Here is a 19,803-nt window from a genome sequence, read left to right on the forward strand (position 1 = left end):
TATCCTCAAGGAGAAATTTCTTCAGTTCAGTATTTGAGATCGTTCACAGCTTAACGATGAGTATTTCGAAATGAGGAAAAGAATCATGGTCGAACTCCATTTAAAATTTATTTGATCCATCTCCCTTTTAAATTATAATAAACGCATGAAAAATGTTTCTATCTTAAAGTGTACTACCCCGTTAAAAGTTGTTATAAAACAGAGGATATTCAAGCGCTATAAAGATCACATAAACAAAAACAAGAGTACTACATTGCTACATCAACCCTTTAATTAACCCCAAGGAGTGATGAGTATGTAATTTCTCCCGACAGTATCGCCCCTGAATCAAGCATTAAGGTCATGAGAGTAGTAGAAAAGATCGCGAACTCAAGAAGCCGTTGATTGTTAAACAGATTCTCCTTGTAAGAACCGTAGGAAATATGTAGAGAACGGTATGGAGAACTTACATGCTGATGTTACAGTGTAAGGGGTTAAAGAGCCAAAGAGGCCAAGAAAAGTGTTAGAAAAAAATATATTTTGATTTACATAATGCAAATCGCTTTAAACGTCACTTCGCAGATAACTGTCAGCTCGCCAATCAGAGGACTGATTGATAAAATCAATTTCCAGAGCAGCAGAGATCTTAATTTGAGATGATCTCCACCATAGCACATTCCTTGTCACTGGATACAGCCCCCCAGAGCATACTCTTGGAACATGGTGCCCTGTATCTTCATGTTATTCAGATAATCTTCCTTTTCTGCCAAAACTGAGTCATCCGATTTTACGTGTTTAAGATATCCTTGAGAATCTCTTTGCTGTTTCTTTAAACCCTCTTTTAGCATGTGTTCAATCGTGTCTGATTCGCTCCCAGTCCTTTTCTGCTTACATTTCCTGAATAAAAGAGTGAAGGGATGAATTACCTCGAACGGAGCATGTAATCTGTTTTAAAACGACCAGTAAGGTTAGTCAGTTTTACTAATAGATAAGCATGGCTCTCATTTGTTTAAGAAGACACCGTTGACATAAATCAGTTGAGAACAAAGAAAAAACTAATCGGTAGGTGGGGTGGGGTGGGTGGGGTGGTGTTCTATTGTGACGTGTCCTGCGTCTTCTAAATCAAGAAGGAGCCTAAGTATTTCAGTAAACATTTGAAGGTCTTTGAAGTTGTCCTAGGGATCAATGAAGGTATCTGAGCAAATGCACATGCGCACACCTACTCTTTCCCTAACCCAACAGCATTATTAAAAAATTTATTAGGAAGTCACTGTTTGTCGTTTCATGCCAAAATTATATTTTTTCCGTTCATGAAAAATGTTGCACAGTAATTATCCACATTCGTCGAAAACAAGATACATTTTCTTATTATCGCAACTGCTTTTGAACTTTTTAACACCGTCAAGTACTAAAATACTTACGTGGACGATTTGATTGAGCCTTGAGCTACTGTATTTCTTGTTTACTCCAAGTTTTTGCCGATCTACGGCAGCGTCAGGGTATGATGCCGTAGATTAGTAAAAGTTTAGGGTAAAAAAGAAATAGAGCAGCTCAAGGCCTCAATCGAATCGTCCATTTCATCAACATGCTACTGAAGGACAGGATCAATGTCAGTTTCTTAGCAACTGAGTAACCGCGCTCCTACTCTCCCTCCCCCCACCCAACATTAACCCTAACTTGTCATCAGTTGACTGTTGTTGGCCTAGGGGAGGGGTAAGTGTTGGGTTAGGGGAGGGGTAAGTGTTGGGTTGGGGAGGGGTAAGTGCTGGATTGGGGAGAAATAAGCGTTGGCTTAGGTTAGGGGTGGGTGTTGGTTTAGGGAAGCGATAAGTGTACAGACTGACATTAATCCATATTATAAAAAATCAATTTACGAAAGAAGAGGCTAGAGTCCAAACTCCGTAGTAACAGTATGTATTAAACTTCTTAAATGAACCACAACATTTGGCTTAAATAAAACCCCGAAACTTCTTAAAATTCTAGACAAAGGGATAACAAATTTGCGCGACTCACTAAACTCCGTAAAAAACAAACAGGAAAAGAAAGCGAAAAAAGTCCACGTCAGTTTTCCAATGTCAAGGTTAGAGGTCTTTGACGTGATTGGCTAATTCATAAAATCACGTTATCTTTATATGTTATCTTTACCTCCAGCGCTTAAAGCGTCACGCAACGCATCCCCATATGCATGTCATGTCTCTTCTTTTAAATCTCGTTTCAGCTTTAAAGTAGTCTCATTGAAGGCTCCATAATAAATTACGGACGTGCCAAATTCAGAATTCAAGATTTCCGTAAGGATCTTCGTTTTCGTAGTGTGTCTGATAAACATAATCATTGTCCACAAAGGTAATACCAACCTCTTTTGAACTTGTTTTAGTAATGTGTCTTCGTTTTCGTAATGAGTCTTCGTTTTCGTAGGGGTCTTCGTTTTCGTAATGGGTCTTCGTTTTCGTAGGGGATCTTCGTTTTCGTAATGGGTCTTCGTTTTCGTACGGGGGTCTTATGTCTTCGTTTTCGTACCTACCTAAAACAATGATACCAAATCATTGTTTTATTGAAACAATCATTGATGTTCTAATTCATTTCTGATGATAAAAACAAGCTAATTGGTAGAGTTACTACTTTCGGCATTATGAAATGCTAAAGAATAATCTAATTGTTCAGAAAGTGCCTTCTAATCTTTCTTAAAGAAATTTCAGATGCCGCCATTTTGAATGAACTCAGTAACCTGGCCTCATACTCAAATCCATAACGCGCCAGACAAACCTTCAATATCAGCACATCTCGTACAATATCTCATACGCCAGATCGTCGAAAATAGTCAGGTTTGCCTGGTTCAGTTACAGAAATTTTCGTCGATCGAAGATCGAAGCTGTCTTCACGTAAAATATCAATATCTGGCATGCTAGATATCGGCACCGGTCGTGTGTAAGCCTTGCGGACCTAAGTCTTGCGTATATTCCCAAGCCAAGTTTCTTCTTCACCTCCGCAATATTTCATCTACTTTTTGATATCAGCTATTAAAATTTATTCATGCACTGTATCCATAGATAAACTTGAAAGTCTTCCCCCATCGATAACTTGGTGAGCTCAGGCGGTTTCTTTGCTGACGACATAAAGGCGAAAATCTTCGTAATTAGTTCGGCTCTACGCCAAAGAGAGGCTAGGCGTCGGGAATGTACGATCTGAAACGAGCTGCTTCAGGAACTTTTTGTCGTACGAGTCGATGGAATTGCCTAACTGACAATTGAAGAAATTTGCCTCTAGTGAAAGAAGATGACAGAATACTACGATATTTTAGAAGTTCCAAAGAGTGCAAGCGAACAAGAAATCAAGAAGGCGTAAGTATTTGTGGTTGTTTTGTGAACTTGCACATCAATCTTGCCTCTCGCAGTACGTATCATAAAACGGAAGCGACTTTCGAACTTGCTCTGCCTGCCCGTTTCTGTTCAACTTTCGAAGGAACCAGATCGTTCCTTATTTCTTTTTCTCTTGAAAGATCGCGTGATATGTTTCTTCGTGTTAAAAGATGGATACATCAACTTAAAATGTTCCTTAAATAAGCTAAATTCTTTCTTGCTTGTTGTGCTAACGGAAATACTGACATTCAGTTTGACTGTGTGTTTATCCAATATAGCTCTTTACCTTGCTCAGTTTGCTGCAGTATTCAGGTGTTCTCACACTTCGAAACAATTTCTTTAGCTTGAAGTACACACTCAGGGTTTGTTTTTCGGCCTTGATATCGACGAAGTTACACGTTATATTTCGTGCCGGGTCGGTTTGTTTGTCCCATGCATCAAAGATTTCATATAATAATAGTATAATAACAAGTCAGCCTAAGCCTTTTCACTGTAATTTTGTGAGCTTAATCTGAGGGATTTAATTAGACAATAACCCTCTCTTGGGAAACATCTATTCTTGACATTTGATGTATGATTGCCAAAAAACAACAACAAAACAAATGCGGAGTAATTACACTTCTCTAGGGATACTTACAACATACACATACAGAAAATACGTGAGACATTTCCAGATTTGCGAGTCTGCCAGATTTTCTTTGCAAAAAATTAAATTTGTTCCAAGACATTAATGATTCTGGCAAACTATTTCTAACGTAATCAAATCCGCCTAGAATGAAAATGTGTTTCCACCAAAAGCTGTTAAATGTATGCTAATTTACATTGGAATGAAATTGAACTTCTTGCACGATTGTTACTTATTTTCTACAATGTTATAGGTATCGCAAATTAGCTCTTAAGTGGCATCCCGATAAAAATCCAGACAACAAGGAAGAGGCAGAAGAAAAATTCAAATTGATATCAGAGGCGTATGATGTTCTATCAGACAGTAAGTTTTTTTGATGTTTACACATTTTGAAGTCATGGGAAAAAACAAAACAAGCCCCTTGTGAGGTGATTTGGTTCTATCGAATGAGTTGATAATGTACATTGGTCGCCAGAAAGAGTTTCTAAAGCGGATGTTTCAAGCATTAGTCCTTCATTAGAGTGAAAGAAAACTCTCTGTGGTGGCTAGTTTACATTAATTTATCAACTCAGGTGAAAGAAAGAAATTATCCTGTAATACCCTTTATTATCACAGTGTGGTAGTTTCTTTAGAAACTCACCCCTTTTATTCAAACTCCTTGTAAGACTGATGGCAAGAAAGATGATGCTCTTGATAAACAGGAAAGTTAGGGGTAAAGTTATATGGATACACTCAGAGAGACAGCATTTTTGCACAGTAGTTAAGGTTGCCAGGTACCATTTTCATTTAACTATCTTCAGCAATTATTGAGATCATCTGAGGAAATTTCTGCTCTGTGATCTATTTTGGTTGCTTTCCCCCTATTAGTTGTTTGTTCTGAGATCAATGTTTTGTTTGATTGGTTATGCAGTCACGTATGTAGAGAATCAATTCATAGATAGCAGTGACTGGTGGATTTCTATGACAATGCATTCCATATGGATACTCCAGCTTTATCTCATAGTTAAGGGACTGTAGAGACTTGTTTGAATACTCACATCAAATAGAACTTCTGGCAAACACTGACAAACATTTCAAGTTCAGTTATCATTTACACTCCCTTTACCCAATCGCTATACTTTGCATGAAATCTTACTTTCAGAAAGGTATCTTTATAAAATTTTCTTTTTTCAATTATGGTGCAGTTTTTAATTCTTTTCTGAGTTAAGCACTAAGGGATATTTTACCAAAAAACTTTTCCCAAGCCTTAGTTTAGCAAGATCCTCTGTATCTCTTTATTCATTTTTATCGTCCATTTGTTTTATAACAGAAGAAAAAAGAAGAACTTACAACAAGTATGGCAAGGAAGGTTTAGCAGGTGGTTAGTTCTCATAATTTATAAAACACTTTTGTATAGACAACCTTCATATACAGGGAGAGATGTAGCACAATTTCCTACCAACAATTCTTGGCCTTAGGTCCTTTTGACACCTTAGAACAAAACACACAAAAGATGAACAGTTCTGATTGCTGCCTGGAGATTAACTGCCATCCTACTGCATATGGAGGTTGGAAATTTTATGAATGTGGAAGTGTTTAATTAAATTAAGACAGCACAGACTTCTTGCAACTTAAACCCACTGTAGCTTGAATATTAGGCTAGCCTGAATCAAAACCCATTTCCCCTGAGGTTTGTTGCACAGTTAAACCCCAATAAATCAAGCTTTCAGAAAACTCAATAATCTTGACAACCGAAAGGTTTAGGTTTTTTCTTTGTACATGTTGACGATTTTATTTTTGGCTCAATTTGACACTCAACTTGAGCTCTCTTGTCAAAGTGAACCACAGAATTTTTTCCAGAGATGTTGTAACACGAAAGTACTGTTTACTACACATTCTCTCTGTAGTGAACAATGATCAATCATGCCAGGTAAACAGCCTTTCCCTCATTGTTAAATATATCTAGTCATCTCGTTCTATCCCCTTGGAAGCTCAGAATGTATATATTTTTCTTGTTGATTCAAGTTACAGGAAACCAGCCTCATAATAAATTGTCCCAGAACTAAAAGTTAACATTGTTGCATGATATTTTTCTGTAACTTTTTCATACCAAGGTGGTGGAGGAGGAAGGCCGAGTGGTGGAGGATTTAGCGATTTCCACACTTTCCATTTCCGTGATCCAGATGAGATATTTAGGTAATGACTTGGATTTCTAAATGTCCCCTTTGTGAAAACCATTGTGTGACCAGCAAGAATGCACTCTCATTATGCCATTATACCTGGTTAGAATGTTGTGTGACCATACAACATGTATGGAATGGTATTGTGTGAAATTCTTGTGTGATAATTTGTTGTTTAAGAAATAGAAAAACATTAAAATACAAAGGTAACTGTGCATCTCTGATAGTGTAGTAGAGATGATAAGGGTTGATGGTGAACTTGAAACATACTACAAGAAATGATAACTGTTAAGTACAATGCATTTTAGCAAGCCACCCCCACAAAGTCCTCATTTTGCACCCCCTGACCCCTCAAATCTGCTATACATCATAATTATCTTAACCCCCTTAACTCCTAAGAGTGACTAATATCTAATTTCTCCCTACATTATCAATCTGAATCAAGCATTTAGGTCATGAGAATAAGAAAGTGATCACTGAGTAAAGACAGTGTTAAACAAATTCTCCTTGTCTTCACCATAGGAAATTTGTAGAGAATAGAATGGAAAATATGAATACTGATGAACATTAGGTTGTAGAGGATTAAATTGATCCTCTGATCATACTGTATTATTTCAGTCTCTGGCTGTAAACCTTTCATGTGGCCAATTTGTTGCATGGTGGTTTTATCACTATTCCAGTTTAAAAACCACCCTTCAGTTAAAATGGTGTTATAACTATGAATACCTGTAATGTGTCTGAACATTTACAATCCTTTCAAATGTGGTCTTTATGTTACATACATGAACATTCTTCAGTTACCAGTAGTTTCCAGTCTCTGAAATTAGCAGTATCATGACTACTACTTATTAATTACTCTGAAACTAAGTGATTTTTTTAAAATCAATTCTTTAATTTAAAAACTAATTTGTATTTGCTTCATTTAACAGAGATTTCTTCCGGAATGATTCATCCATTTTTGAAGAGTTCTTTGGTAAGTTTTCAAGCATCATTGTTTGCTCCTTTGGAATCTGTTCTCCTCTCCTAGAAAAAAATTGGAAAATAAAGTATTGCAGAGGGAATTTTATTGTACCATCAATAATTTAGTCTAATTTTATATTATCTGTAATCCACTTGTATGTGTAGTTTTACAGCAAAACTTATTGTTGTATTTTGTTGGCATGTTATTTAAACTTCCTTGAAATATCAAACTAATTACAATGTAAATTTTTCTTAATATGTTTTTTTTTCTGAACACTACAACCATTTACTCATATCCTGGACATGGGTTTCAAATTATTAACCAAAGGTTTTATCATAGTAACAAGTTTGAACTCCAGAGAATGAGTTGATTGCTCAGTTTGTTGAAGTGTCAGTCACTGCTGCCAACAACAGTCCTTTTTTCAAGATGATTTTTACATAGCCAATCAGGCAACATGATTATCTCAAGGATCTATTATTTTCAGAAGTTTCAGATCAGGAGCTCCCTGACCCATGATCACTTAGATTATACATGCAGTAGATGAAAAAACTGACAAAATAATCTTCTATGGGCAGGGATTCATTTTTTTCTCCTAGCTATTATATGATATTGTCAGACCAATTTTTAGTATTGACCCTTTACACCCTATCATCAGTATGCATATTCTCGATACTGTTCTCTATACATTTCCTATGGTACTGGCTAAGAGAATTTGTTTAACAATCAAGAGCTTCTTTAGTTGGTGATCATTTCCTTTATTCCCATGACCTCAATGTTTGTTTTAGGGGTGATATTGATAGGGGAAAATTGGTTACTAATCACTCTTAAGGGTTAAAGGATTAATACAATTGTACAAAATGTGCAAGTTGTCCTGCCCTTTTTTAGGGAAAAACATGAATTTTATACAGTCCTCTACTCACCCATTTGGTGTGCAATATTTCTGTTTCTGTTTCTGGATGTACATGTACTGCTTGATGTGTACTTGTAAGTACTGCCATAAAAGGAAGGTGGAAGGGATGAAGAGAGAGAGAAATCTTGGAATTAAAGTTTACTTTTAAAGTGTAATGTAGAGTTAATTCCTGCAAATGTCTCATTTATTTTTGTTTAAGAATTTTCCCCTTGTAGATGTAATTTTCCAAAGGTGTGCACCTTAAATCTTTTTCTTATCAATATTATTTTTATTTCTTGTGATAAATCAGGGAGAAACAGAAGCAGAAATCAAAACAGGATGAGACCGAGAGACCCTTTTGCAGGCATCTCCACTTTCGGCGCAAGTTTTGGGTTTAGTGATGGATTTGGCAGCGATCCTTTTGGATCAAACAGGTATATGATGAATACCTAAATGTTCTAAAATTATTCTGCCTACTATTGCCATAAGTGAGAAATGGCTGACCACACTGGTCCATTCAGAAAGAGTATATTTATTAGTATTAACCCTTTTGATCGCAAGATCCAATTATTAATTCTCTTCTCTGGTTGCTACACATTTCCCTGTTAATTAATGTAGTTACAAGAATTTGGTGTTAGATCAAGATAACAACAGATTCTCACTACCTGTTTGCTGATTAATGTAAGGATATTATAGGGAGAAGTTACATCCTTATCAATTCTGGGAGTTAAATGGTTAACTATTCAGTTCACTCTACACTGGGCCTCTGCATCTTTTTGTCTCATCAGCTCTTTCTCTTATCTTACATAGACAGAAATGCTCAACATTTATTGTTTCAATTTACTGGACTGGAAGTTCTTACATGCACTAAGGACAAAGTAGTTAAAAGATTAAAAAGAAAAACTTCCCTTTATCCGATGCAATCTGGTCTGTGAGAAACTAACACTTAAGCCTTTGATAATATGCGATGTCCAGTGCTTTAAGTTGTGACCATTTTGGTTGCTGTGGCAACTTGAAAAAACATCATGGAACTGAATTTGCAGCGTAGGTTGCCATTTGGTGACCCATGTTGGCTGTTTTGTAACAAGTTAACACATTTTCATGAAACAAATAATGTAGATTCCATATTGGCCTGTCTGTTTGGTGATTGATGAAAGATTGTGTCAAAATGTGGTACGAACAAAAAAGTGGTGCGCAAGATGCAGATCAAACCCAATATGCCCAAGATACAAATTTAAAAAATTCAGGTTTAAAAACATGAAATCTTTTATCTTTTGTTGTTTTTATCTCATGATATCAATACTGTTCCTTTCTTTTCTTTCATTGTAGCTTTTCATCTTTTCAAAGTTTTGGTGGAGGTGGTGGATTTGGTGGTGGATTTGGTGGTGGAGGTTAGTTTTGTTGTATTTTGATTTCAACTCAAGAGAGCTTAATGTGTAAGACCATCAACCTTTCATTCTAAAGAGTGATTAGCAACTATTTTCTCCCTATGATAACTCCCCTGAATCATGCATTTGAGTAAGAAGAATAAAGGAAATGATCACTAAATAAAGAAGCTATTGATTGTTAAGCAAATTCTCCTTGTTGGCACTAAAGGAAAAATAAGGAGAACAGTATAGAGATTTTGTTTACTGATGTTATGGTGTAAAGGGTTAAAAACCATACTGTTATATGCAAGGTTGTTTAGGTTATCATACCTAACAATAATAATCAATAAGGGACTTGTCAGAAATTAGCAGGGGGGAGGGGGGTGGAAACAGAGGGGGGGTCACAACTTTTTGAGCCTCAGAAAAGGGAGGGGTCATGAAAAATGGGCAGTTAAAAGGGGGAGGGTCATGCAAATATATGCCCGTGATCATGTAGAGGTTCACCCACAGAAGAAAAAGGAAGTTCTTTATTTGGCAAAAAAAGAGAAAAATACAACGGTCGAAAATGTATGTATGTAGCATGACAAAGAACAGATTAGAAATATATTTTGAGTTTTCATAATACTGACGCACCCTAGTGTATTGCAAGAACTAGATTTTATCATTTATACAAGAGGGGGAGGGTCATGATATTTTAGGCCAAGCTCAGGGGGAGGGTTAGCAAATTTCACTCCCATTGCAGGGATGGGTCACCTAATTTTCTGAACCCAAATTTAAAATTCCCACCCCCCCTCCCCCCCCCCTGCTAATTTCTGACAAGTCCCTAATAATCATAACCTTTGAAAGCGGTTCACGGAACTTGGAATTTCTTGATTTTTTTCGATATTGATTTTCCTGTGCCTGAAAAAAGTACTTTTTGGGAAATTATAGCCTGTTAGCAGGTCTTTGTCAACAGCCCTTCAACAAGAGTTTTTATTCATCCACTGGAAAGTATGAGGTCTTTAGCAATGCAAGCCCTTAAGAGGTATGGCACTGCAAGTGGAAAAAGGCGCACTCTGCAATGCTGATAATAAGGGCCGGTTCACAAGCTATGGAAATTGTGGAGCAGGTTCTGAATAGCTGTTCTTTTTCACATGAAACTTCCAAATGTTGACTTCAAATCAATCTTCCCAGCATAGAAAATTTATTAGTGAGATTGTTGATGAGATTTCTAAAGTGCTGGAATTGTTTTGCTTATGTTGCCACCCTTATTTCTGATTTCATGGGAATAACATATCTTACCCATGTCTTGCTTAAAAGGGCCTTCACTGACCACTGTTAACTAAAGAAAAATCTGCAAGTGTCAACTGACTTCCCTATGCTTTGTAAGCCAGCTTTGATGATCCATAGGCCTTTATTTGTTGACACAGTATAATTGACATGGTTTGGAGAGTTGTACTGAGTTCATACAGTTCTTTATTTTCCATGAGCAACCAGACTGACCATTTTCAAACAAATACACCTCTTTTAATCTCTTCAAAGCATTGCCATGTGTTTGGCACATGTTTAAAAGTATCTTTTGAGTTTCAAAGTTTGATCCTATTTTAGCCTTCCCAAGAAACTTTATAATTAATGTAGCTTAGCACCCTTAAACATTAAAAAGTATTTTTGAAGTTGGGATGTGGAGGTGTGTTGGCCTCATGGTTAGTGCGCTTGACTCCGGATCAAGTGCTCCGGGTTCAAGCCCTGGCTGGGGTCATTGTGTTGTGTTAGCAAGACACTTTACTCTCACAGTGGTTCTCTTCACCCAGGTGAAGAAATGGGTACCAGCAAATATGCTGGGAGTAATCCTGTGATGGACTAGCATCCCATCCAGGGGGGAGTAGCAATACTCTTAGCCACTTCATACTAAAGGAAACTGGAGTTAAGCACCGGCCCCATGGGCCACTTGGGCTGCTTTACTTTTTTTTTTTCTGAAGTTGGAATACGGATGTTTCTTCAGGTATTTCTCTGTCTTTTTCTACCTTTTCAGTAATATACATTAATTTTTATAGATATAATGCTGCACAGTAAAGACACATGTATCAAATTTTAATTGATATATGACAGTTAGATGTATACTCAATGATGGTGTTTTTTATTTTCTTTCAGGAAATTTTAAATCCACCTCCACATCAACAAAAGTTGTTAATGGCAAAACTATCACAACGAAAAAGTAAGGACAGACTGAATTGTGTTGTCCATTAGTTGAACAAATCTTTAAATACTGTATTTCCTTGAATAAGCAGCCATGCTCTAGTAAGCACCCTCCCCCAAACAAAAGTACCCACCCACCTACTTGTAGGCTATAGCGCCAAACAAGCACCCTCTTGAATAAGGCCACCCCCTCTGTCTCTCACTTTCTTTGATAGTGGGGATACAAGAAGAATTTAGTTTAATTTAATTTAATTTAATTTTAATTTATTGAAAGAAAGAAACTGTTTTTATTTCCACTCTATGAGTAACATTTCAATCTTCAATTACAGTTGAATTAGTACATGAGAAAAGTTTCTTCTCTGTTTAACAGTGAGAGTAATTTCTATCTCCATGTGTTTGCAGAGATCCTTTATGTGTGTTATCTGTTCTTTAAAATTATGTCTTATTGCTGTGCAAACTAAATAAGTGCCCCCTTAATTAAGCATCCTCCTTCCAATACAAGCCCCTCCTTTCAGGCAACATTATAAATAAGGGCATTGGTGCTTATTTAAGGGGAATGTAATAATTAATGATTTTCCTTGACTGAAAAGTTGAGGAGATAATTGGGGAGTGTAGTATTTCTTGGTACTGTACAATTATTTGCCATGTTTGGAGAAGTGGAATACCATGGAGATTTAATACACCACTTTGAACAAAAAGGATTGATGAGGATGATGATGATGATTGCTTGCATGTATGTTTGTGAGGGTGACTCAGCTAGTTAACAATCCAACTGGAAAGGTTTTAACCCTGTAACTCCTAGAAGTGATCAACATATAACTTCTTCCTCAAATATCCATACATTACCCAGAAAGCAGGTAATGAGAATATTCAAACTTATCAGGTAGTTGTTATCTTCATCAAACACCAAATTCTCGTAACCAATTTACAGGGAATTTTGTAGTAGCTGAAGGAGAGCATCAACCATCAGAGCTTGAGAATTAAAAAGGGTTGATTGAAGCCATTTCATTCCACTGTAAGGCCTCTCTAACTGGTGTCTGTAAATAATTTTTCTTTTTCTTTTTCTTTTAACCCCTGATTCTGGTGAGCTTGATTTTGACTGACGCTTTGGCCAATACCTCTATTACTTGTCAAACTACCATTTTTACAGGAAAACTTAAAATAGAAACACGTTTCTTTTCTTTCTTCGACAGAACTGTTGAAAATGGAAAAGAAACTGTTGAAGAATGGGAAGACAACATCTTAAAGAGAAGAGTGGTGGATGGAACTTTACAGCTTACAAACTGAGACATGTTTGCTTAATACGAGCGTTAACTATCAGAGTTATGAAACAGGAGCCGCTGAGAATTTTTTTTTCGCTGCATAGAGTAGAATGACAAGCGATAAAATAAATACCCTTATGTCCATTTAAGTTATTAAACGTATTGTGAAATATTTTTGTATGGAAAATGGTAGCATGCAAGGTAACGAATCTGTCAAAATGTGCTTTATGTTTCTAAACTAGTACTTTTACTCGCATAGATGTATCTGAACAGCTGCCTAATTTTGAGTCGTTCAATTGAAAGCTTATCGTGTAGTACTGTCTGTGAGAGCCCTAATTTGGTTTTTTGGTCGTGGTTCTCTTTGTAGGAAATGAGTACTTGGTTGAAATGACAATGTTCATGGCATTTTGAGGATAATTTAGCTCAGCTGAGTAGTATACAATTAGCGCTTTTATTAAGTAGCTAATTTTGCTTATAAAAGGAGCAATCAGTATCCGTAGTCAGGTATACAACTCTCTCCTCTGTCAAACTGTATTTGAACATTACAATATTGAATACACTACATCGTTGTGTTACTCTCGATATATATATTTTTAACTGCCTTGTATCCTTTGGAAAACGCTTCAATTCCCACAAACCAAGCGCGCTCACATGCTAGGCGAAAATAGCAAATAAGAACCCCCTCCCATTTAATCACCCCTCCCCCAAAACCAGCTCCCATCATTACTTCATTAACAACGTTAAGACCTTCATCATCACTGTCCAGTTTTCATAGAAGTCTCAATTAGACCTTGTTAGAGGATAAACACACGGCTGACGTCATACAAAAATTGTGTTTTAGTTAGTGTACTGAATTATGTGAAGGTTACCTAAGTAGTCCGATCGTCTTGGTGCAGGAGAGGGAGGGGGGGGGGGGGTGTTGGGAGGTCTTGGTGACAGCGACTGATGTTTTGGCAACCTGACTGAAAGTCATCATAGGGTTCAAGAGGTCGAACAGCACCAAAATTTCGTGCTGCATGATAAGTTAGAAATGGCAGACGGTTGAATCGCGAAAGTTTCTCAGAACTTAGACTTTGATTTTAAGTACGGTAACTGGCCTGATGCATTTTGGTTAACGTTAAGACTGAAAACAAAAGAGAACAGGAACAGCGACAACTATTTTAGGAGCATTCAAAGTGTTTTTGAAAGTAACACAAACTGACTCGACATCCCGCAAAACCCTGATGCGCAATTTCTAGTTCTCGAAAATGTCGAAAGTAAAGGGAGAGTTTCCTCTTTTGACCTTGTTCAAACAGTGCGCGCGTTTTAACAGAGAAACGCGCGCACTATGACGTTTTAAACGTGCGCTACCATGACAACGAGAAAAAGACAGTCGATAAACATTTGATCAGGTTGTGATTTATGTGCCGCAGAGATCAGTTCCGTTAGCGTAAGGACAATTAGATTGAGATTTACAGAAGTGGCGTGATCTCAAATTTTTGTTTAATCTAGGGAGTTTTAGATCTTCCTTGGAATCAGCCTTGAACAGAAATAACAACTTTGGTAAAACATTGAAGAAAATTTTAGACTCGGTAAAGCCCGTTACGACTTAAGTCTGGGTGAGTAGAAACTTGTTGTTGCTAGTTTTGTTTATTTTCAAAGTGCGCTATTTTCCACCATTTGACTACAAGCAGCCTCTCCTTTTCGTTGAAGTCCGTGGCGTGAGTAAAAAAAAATTATTGAGGAAATAAAAGAAAATTGAGGTTAGCGCCGCGCTTACATCAATTTTTGTTTTCAATGATTTTTTCCGACTTGCGCGAAGAGGGACTGCTCGTGTTCTATGAACCATCGCCGTCGCATGAAGAAAGTATACCTTTTTTCCATTTTTATCAAATCAAAGAAACACAGTCTTTTCTTGGTGAAATATTGTGTTTCATTACCCTCAGTTTTCCTCTCTCGAGCGAACATCCATCAATCTTAGAAAACCGAGTTGATTCAGTCGCTTCAACAAAACGAACCGTCTAAACCTCGCGAGCTTGGCTTTAACTTGGATATGCTTCCCCTTTGAAATATTTTAAAAGGGCATCCTTCCACTCGAAGCTTCTCTTTCAGCATGGTAACAGGGCTTAGTCTTGTAAAAGCAATCCGATGTACTTTAGACCGCGTTTGGTTAGCTCATGTTGTGGAGCGCCGAACTGCTGTGCGGGAGGTCGAGAATTCAAGCCCCAGATCGGACCAACACTCAGGGTCTTAAAATAACTGAGGAGAATGTACTGCCTTCGATGTGAAATCTGCAAATGATCAGACATTGAAGTCGTCTCAACTAGACGGTGAAATCGTAAGCCCCGTCTCCTCCATCTCCTCTGTATCAGTTGCCAAACGGACGCTAACGAAACCCATGCCCTTCTTGCAAAGAGTAGAGAGCCAAGCTCCCAGTGCTGTGGTCTGGCCTTAAAGATCCTACATCAGTATTTTCCATTTAGAAAAAAGTGGGGCTAAAGTGGAAGTGGAAGGAGAAAAAAAATTGTTTTCTTCGCTTATGCTTTATTTAGACATGTGGTACGACTCACTCAAGGACAGCGAGCCCTTAGAGCTCTCTCAAGTATGCTTGACTCTTTCATATCAGCCCTATTTCCAGTACTGCGGTTGGAATGATTCAACAGAACATGTCAACTACTCACTTGCGCATGCACCTTACATGGCCAATTACCTAGAAGACGAGCAAACATCTTTTACAGCTCAACAGCAACAGCCGGATTCGAACACAAATTTGAGCTGTAGTCCTGAGGTAAGTCAAAACAAAAACCTCCAACCCCACCCTACGTGATAAATAATTACTAATCCCTAATCCAGAATAAAGGCCAACTTTGCAATCGGCGGAAATCACACCCCTTGTGATTTCCACCTCTATTGTAACAGAGTACAAAGATGACGATCCTATTTGCGGCAATCATTATATTAGGTGGTAAAAATATATCTATCTGAGATCGCAAGGTTTTGAATGGAAAAATACAGATAGAACAAAAGTATTAATAGTTCTCGGCTACCATTCGCGGAAAACAGTTTTCCCTTTTGATAGACATTCGAAAGATTTCGATGCCATTTACTAAAATGTATCGAGCAATTATTCCGCGAGAGCGCGTTGGATATGAGTTGATAGTTAGCCAAGCGCGAGTGGAATAATTGTTTCATAAAAACGCCCCAAAATATAGATAAATCTTCCCAACTTTATTTTGTAAGAACAAACGGAATGTTACGATGTACAAAAACACTTCCGGTTTAACTAGTCTTTATGCGCATACATGGTTTAATGGCTCATAACCCATGGTGGCTGAGCCAATGAAAACCCTTGAACTGCATTATCCAATGATCCAGTTTTTAATAATCAAGATTAGTCAGCTCGTATCAGTCTTCGGAATTTGAGTTTGTAAACGCCTTATTTTTTAATTCGACATAGGGAAAGAATGCGCTAGTTACCAAAATTCATATTATTTCTTCCGAAAATGAGATGCTAAACGAGAAAATAGAAGAACAAAAACGTCGAAACAGATTACTTCAGCAGCACATTGACGAAGTGCAAGAGCAGTTGAACGCGGTAAAACAAAACACCGCTAACCTCCGCAATGAATGCCAATCTTTGGATGAAACATTTGAAAGTATCTCCAAGCACCTCGACCAAGAGACAAGAGAATTGACCGCGGCCGTGGCGAAAAAGAGAAGCAGGATTTCAGAGTTTAAAGTTGATGCTGAGTTGGTGGGGACTCTGCGAGAGGAGAAAGACAGATCTGTTTCGGAAATCGTGCGCCTCCGTAAGGACGTCATGGATGCTGGCATAGACGTTGATAATCTGACGGTTAAATTCCAATATGAACTTGGGAAAATGGTTATATTTCCCTTCTGGAAACTGGAAGGGGAAATTGATAAAGTTCTACAAAGATGCGTCGAAAATTCCACTCTTAAAGAAAGCAACACTGAGCAAGTTGTCGATGTTGGAAACGGTCTCTACCATCACGGAAAGGTGAAGTGTCTGTTCAGGATATAAGATGATTTGGTTTTGTCAACTGAGTTGATGATACAAATCGGCCACCGTAATGAATTTCTAAAGCTCAAGTGTCAGCCCCTGTTAGAGCGAATGACAAAGGGCTGTTTAACTCGTTACCGTGGCCACTTAACATTATCAAATCAGTTGATAAAATCAAATCATTTTGTAATACCTTATCCCACGCAGCGACGCAGTTTTCTTCTTTGTTCATAATATGGATCCTCTGACTTAATGTCATCCTGTTTCAAATGATTTCAATGAAATAGCTCGTGAGACTTTCCGTAGGTCTGTAAATTTTTACTTAGCCTGTACAATTTGCGTGTGCCTTCATGACCAAACCAGCTGCTTTAAGTAAGTGTTATGCGGATAAAATCATTCACAGACCAATGGATTTTTTTTAATTCTCTTGGTCTTGATCTGATGTAAACAAAGACTACGCAACTTTTGTGCTAAATGCTTCTCAAAGCCAATTGTTATTAAATGTTATTAACGGCATGATCGATCGAGCTGGCGCCCTTTAATTTTCAAATCTAAGAGACTTATTGTGAGGTTGCATAAAAGCGTAAAAGTGCACGCGACAACCTCTAAGGATGCTGTGGGTAATTCCTTTACCTCAGTAATTTGGGAAATTCTAAGAAAACGTCACCGGATTTATATCCAAGAAAAGAGCGGCTTAGAACATTTTCCAGAAATTGATTCTTTACTTTAATTCATCTTGTTATTTCATCAACAGTCTACGACAGGTTCCGAAGAAAACTCAGTGCAAAATTCTGAAGATAAATCAAATAGAGACTTAAAAGAAGAATCAGAAGAAATCTCGGCGGAAAATTCAGAAAATAATCAGTTGCAGCAGTGCTCCAAAGAGAACTTAAACGATAACTGTGGGGACAGCTTCAGAACCGATGAGAGCTCAGATACATCACAAATAACCGTCTTAAAAGTACACATGCCGGGGAAGGGTGATAGCTCCGTCGACAGAAGTTCAACACTTACCAATACTGCTTCAATCCAGTCCACTTTTTCATCTTCCCATGAAGGTTGTGCGGAAAATGGCTGCGAATTTGTCGAGGATTTGTCATTTTCCCACAAAGATGCACCAAAGAAGGTACGATTCTGCACGTGATGAAGCTATCAGCGCTTTAAAGGATTTTGGGTCTCTAGCACTTATTAAATATTAAAGGACAGTTTATGTGATAGCCACTTACAAGTCACATTTAGCGCGCTTGAGTTGAGCATGGCTATATTTGCTGCTTTGATACGTCCTCGACTGATAATGCCTGCCCAACAATATCCGTGCGGCACGCTTACCTGCAAAAGTAAGAAGAGAAGTCGCAATAACATAGTCGACTTCTGGAGGCTGCTATCTGCTCATGTTTGGTTCTCTCGTCATTCTACTTGAAAAAATGACTTGAGACAACAAGCATTCCCTCCTTTTCGGTGAAATCCGCCGTGAAACTTAAAACAATTCAGCGAAAATTGATGTTAGTGCGCCGTGTGGAACTCTGAAATGAAGCGCCTCACTCCCAAAATTCAGCTCGACGCGCCCAAACTTTTATTCCTTACTGAATTTTTTGACTCGTACGACGAATTTCGCCGAAAATTAGTGACTGCTCGTACTATAATACGATTTTGAACCGTTTTAGCAAAACATCACCGGATGTATCGCGTATTACCCGGCCTAGGAATGAAAATATTAAATGGAATCTCTCAGTAGAACCAAAGTTGGCATTTAGCATTTGATACGAATTCAAAGTCCTCTTTTGATATTTGCTCAGCCCTTTGACTACTTAGAGTGACTGGCTTTTCATTCCTTCCTGTAGTACTACCCTTGAATAAAATGCAGTCAGTACCATATGAATACTAACGTTGGAGTGTAAAGGGCTAATTAAGATTATTATAGCGTGTTCCAGGCGTTCAGTTAGTAAAACAAAGTGCGATAGTAAATAGCGCTATACTGGTGAAGAGTAAAAAAACGAGTAAAGGTTGGGTCGAGTCACGTGACGAACCCGACCCGACCCAAACCTCGCTCGCTTTTTCACTCCTCTGCTACTGTTCTGCCGTCTGCTATTTCGTTCTGTTTTATCAACTGAAGGCGTAAAACACGTCACAAGAGTCCTAATAAGATGGTCGTCAACTTCAAAGTTGTAACATGTTATTTTTTTTCTCTCTTTTGCAGAACCTCAAATCCAGTCGCCTTGCTCGTAAGTTACGGTTCTTGCGTTGTGTCCCAAAACGAAATGAGGAAAACTGAATCTTGACGAAGTTTTTTCAAAGATATCTTAATTGTAATTTATCCTTTCTCAGTAAATATTTCAGTATTCAAAGCGAATCGGAGGTGTTTTAGAAAGTTGCCTGTATACTTACTTTACGCATTAAACAGTAATTCAAAGAAAAACATGGGTGCATAAATGTTATTTTGTTTACTTATTTCATTTTACTAGTTATTGTCGAGCGCAAGCAGTGCTATCACTACAGTCACAGTCGTACGGATCAAAAACTCGGGTTGTTCGTGCCCAGTTTCACTCGGTTGTATTTGAGCAGTTATCAATTGCGTGTCCAAAGTAATCCTGAATGGTTTTGGTTTTACTTAACTTTGCTCTGTGATTGGTCCAGAAAACTCGCACCATCCTCTCAACCAATCAGATGCAAAATTTAAAACTTAAATCCCAGCCTGGTCACTTGCGTTTTCCCGCGCTTCAAGTAGTTTGCTTGTTTTTACGTTGAGTGCTCGCTCATTGGCTAATCATAATGTAAACCTTTGCTCTGGGATTACTTTGGTTCTGACCCGAGAAATGGGTTTAAATATTAATGTCGCAGCGACCAAAAACAAACTACTAGTCTAGGAGTTACTCCTTGGCAGTGATCCGTTTGACCTCCTCACACAAATGCACTTACGGTCAGGAAATATTTAACTCGGGGAGGGTGCAGTCAGTTCTAGCTTGTCAAGCTGTGTTGACTCACTCTCTGCTCGACGTCTTCGCTCTACGAGATCAAACTAATAAAATGATC

General features: G+C 37.9%; 2 protein-coding genes and 2 long non-coding RNA genes across 6 annotated transcripts; 2 read left to right on the forward strand and 2 right to left on the reverse strand.

Moving 5' to 3' along the window:
• Positions 1 to 505: 505 nt before the first annotated feature.
• LOC149039934 (uncharacterized) lies at positions 506 to 2,362 on the reverse strand. Its single transcript, XR_016179830.1, has 2 exons — positions 2,125 to 2,362; positions 506 to 876 (listed from the first exon to the last, which is right to left on the reverse strand). It is a non-coding gene; the product is annotated as an uncharacterized LOC149039934 (long non-coding RNA).
• Positions 2,363 to 2,453: 91 nt separating this feature from the next.
• Positions 2,454 to 3,750, reverse strand: LOC149039935 (uncharacterized). The gene is made up of 2 exons (XR_016179831.1): positions 3,622 to 3,750; positions 2,454 to 2,500 (listed from the first exon to the last, which is right to left on the reverse strand). It is a non-coding gene; the product is annotated as an uncharacterized LOC149039935 (long non-coding RNA).
• LOC113669603 (dnaJ homolog subfamily B member 6) lies at positions 2,753 to 13,348 on the forward strand. Of its 2 annotated transcripts, none has more exons than XM_027185669.2 (9): positions 2,753 to 3,317; positions 4,214 to 4,323; positions 5,270 to 5,320; positions 6,054 to 6,135; positions 7,049 to 7,092; positions 8,280 to 8,403; positions 9,299 to 9,360; positions 11,467 to 11,530; positions 12,705 to 13,348. In XM_027185669.2, exons 1-9 carry the CDS (start codon positions 3,253 to 3,255, stop codon positions 12,796 to 12,798), a joined length of 696 nt encoding a protein of 231 aa, XP_027041470.2. In that variant the 5' UTR covers positions 2,753 to 3,252; the 3' UTR covers positions 12,799 to 13,348. The 2 variants fall into 2 exon arrangements, with proteins under 2 accessions (XP_027041470.2, XP_027041471.2); XM_027185670.2 differs by having other exon boundaries at positions 5,270 to 5,317.
• A 786-nt stretch (positions 13,349 to 14,134) lies between these two features.
• On the forward strand, positions 14,135 to 19,189 carry LOC113669622 (uncharacterized). Of its 2 annotated transcripts, XM_089182721.1 has the most exons (5): positions 14,135 to 14,371; positions 15,305 to 15,540; positions 16,210 to 16,770; positions 17,528 to 17,899; positions 18,971 to 19,189. In XM_089182721.1, exons 2-5 carry the CDS (start codon positions 15,307 to 15,309, stop codon positions 19,043 to 19,045), a joined length of 1,242 nt encoding a protein of 413 aa, XP_089038847.1. In that variant the 5' UTR covers positions 14,135 to 14,371; positions 15,305 to 15,306; the 3' UTR covers positions 19,046 to 19,189. The 2 variants fall into 2 exon arrangements, with proteins under 2 accessions (XP_089038847.1, XP_089038848.1); XM_089182722.1 differs by lacking the exon at positions 14,135 to 14,371 and having other exon boundaries at positions 14,865 to 15,540.
• The last annotated feature ends 614 nt before the right edge of the window (positions 19,190 to 19,803 follow it).

Source organism: Pocillopora damicornis, chromosome 9 (genome assembly GCF_964200805.1).
Source record: "Pocillopora damicornis chromosome 9, jaPocDami1.2, whole genome shotgun sequence".
In the NCBI taxonomy this organism is placed as follows: Eukaryota; Metazoa; Cnidaria; class Anthozoa; order Scleractinia; family Pocilloporidae; genus Pocillopora; species Pocillopora damicornis.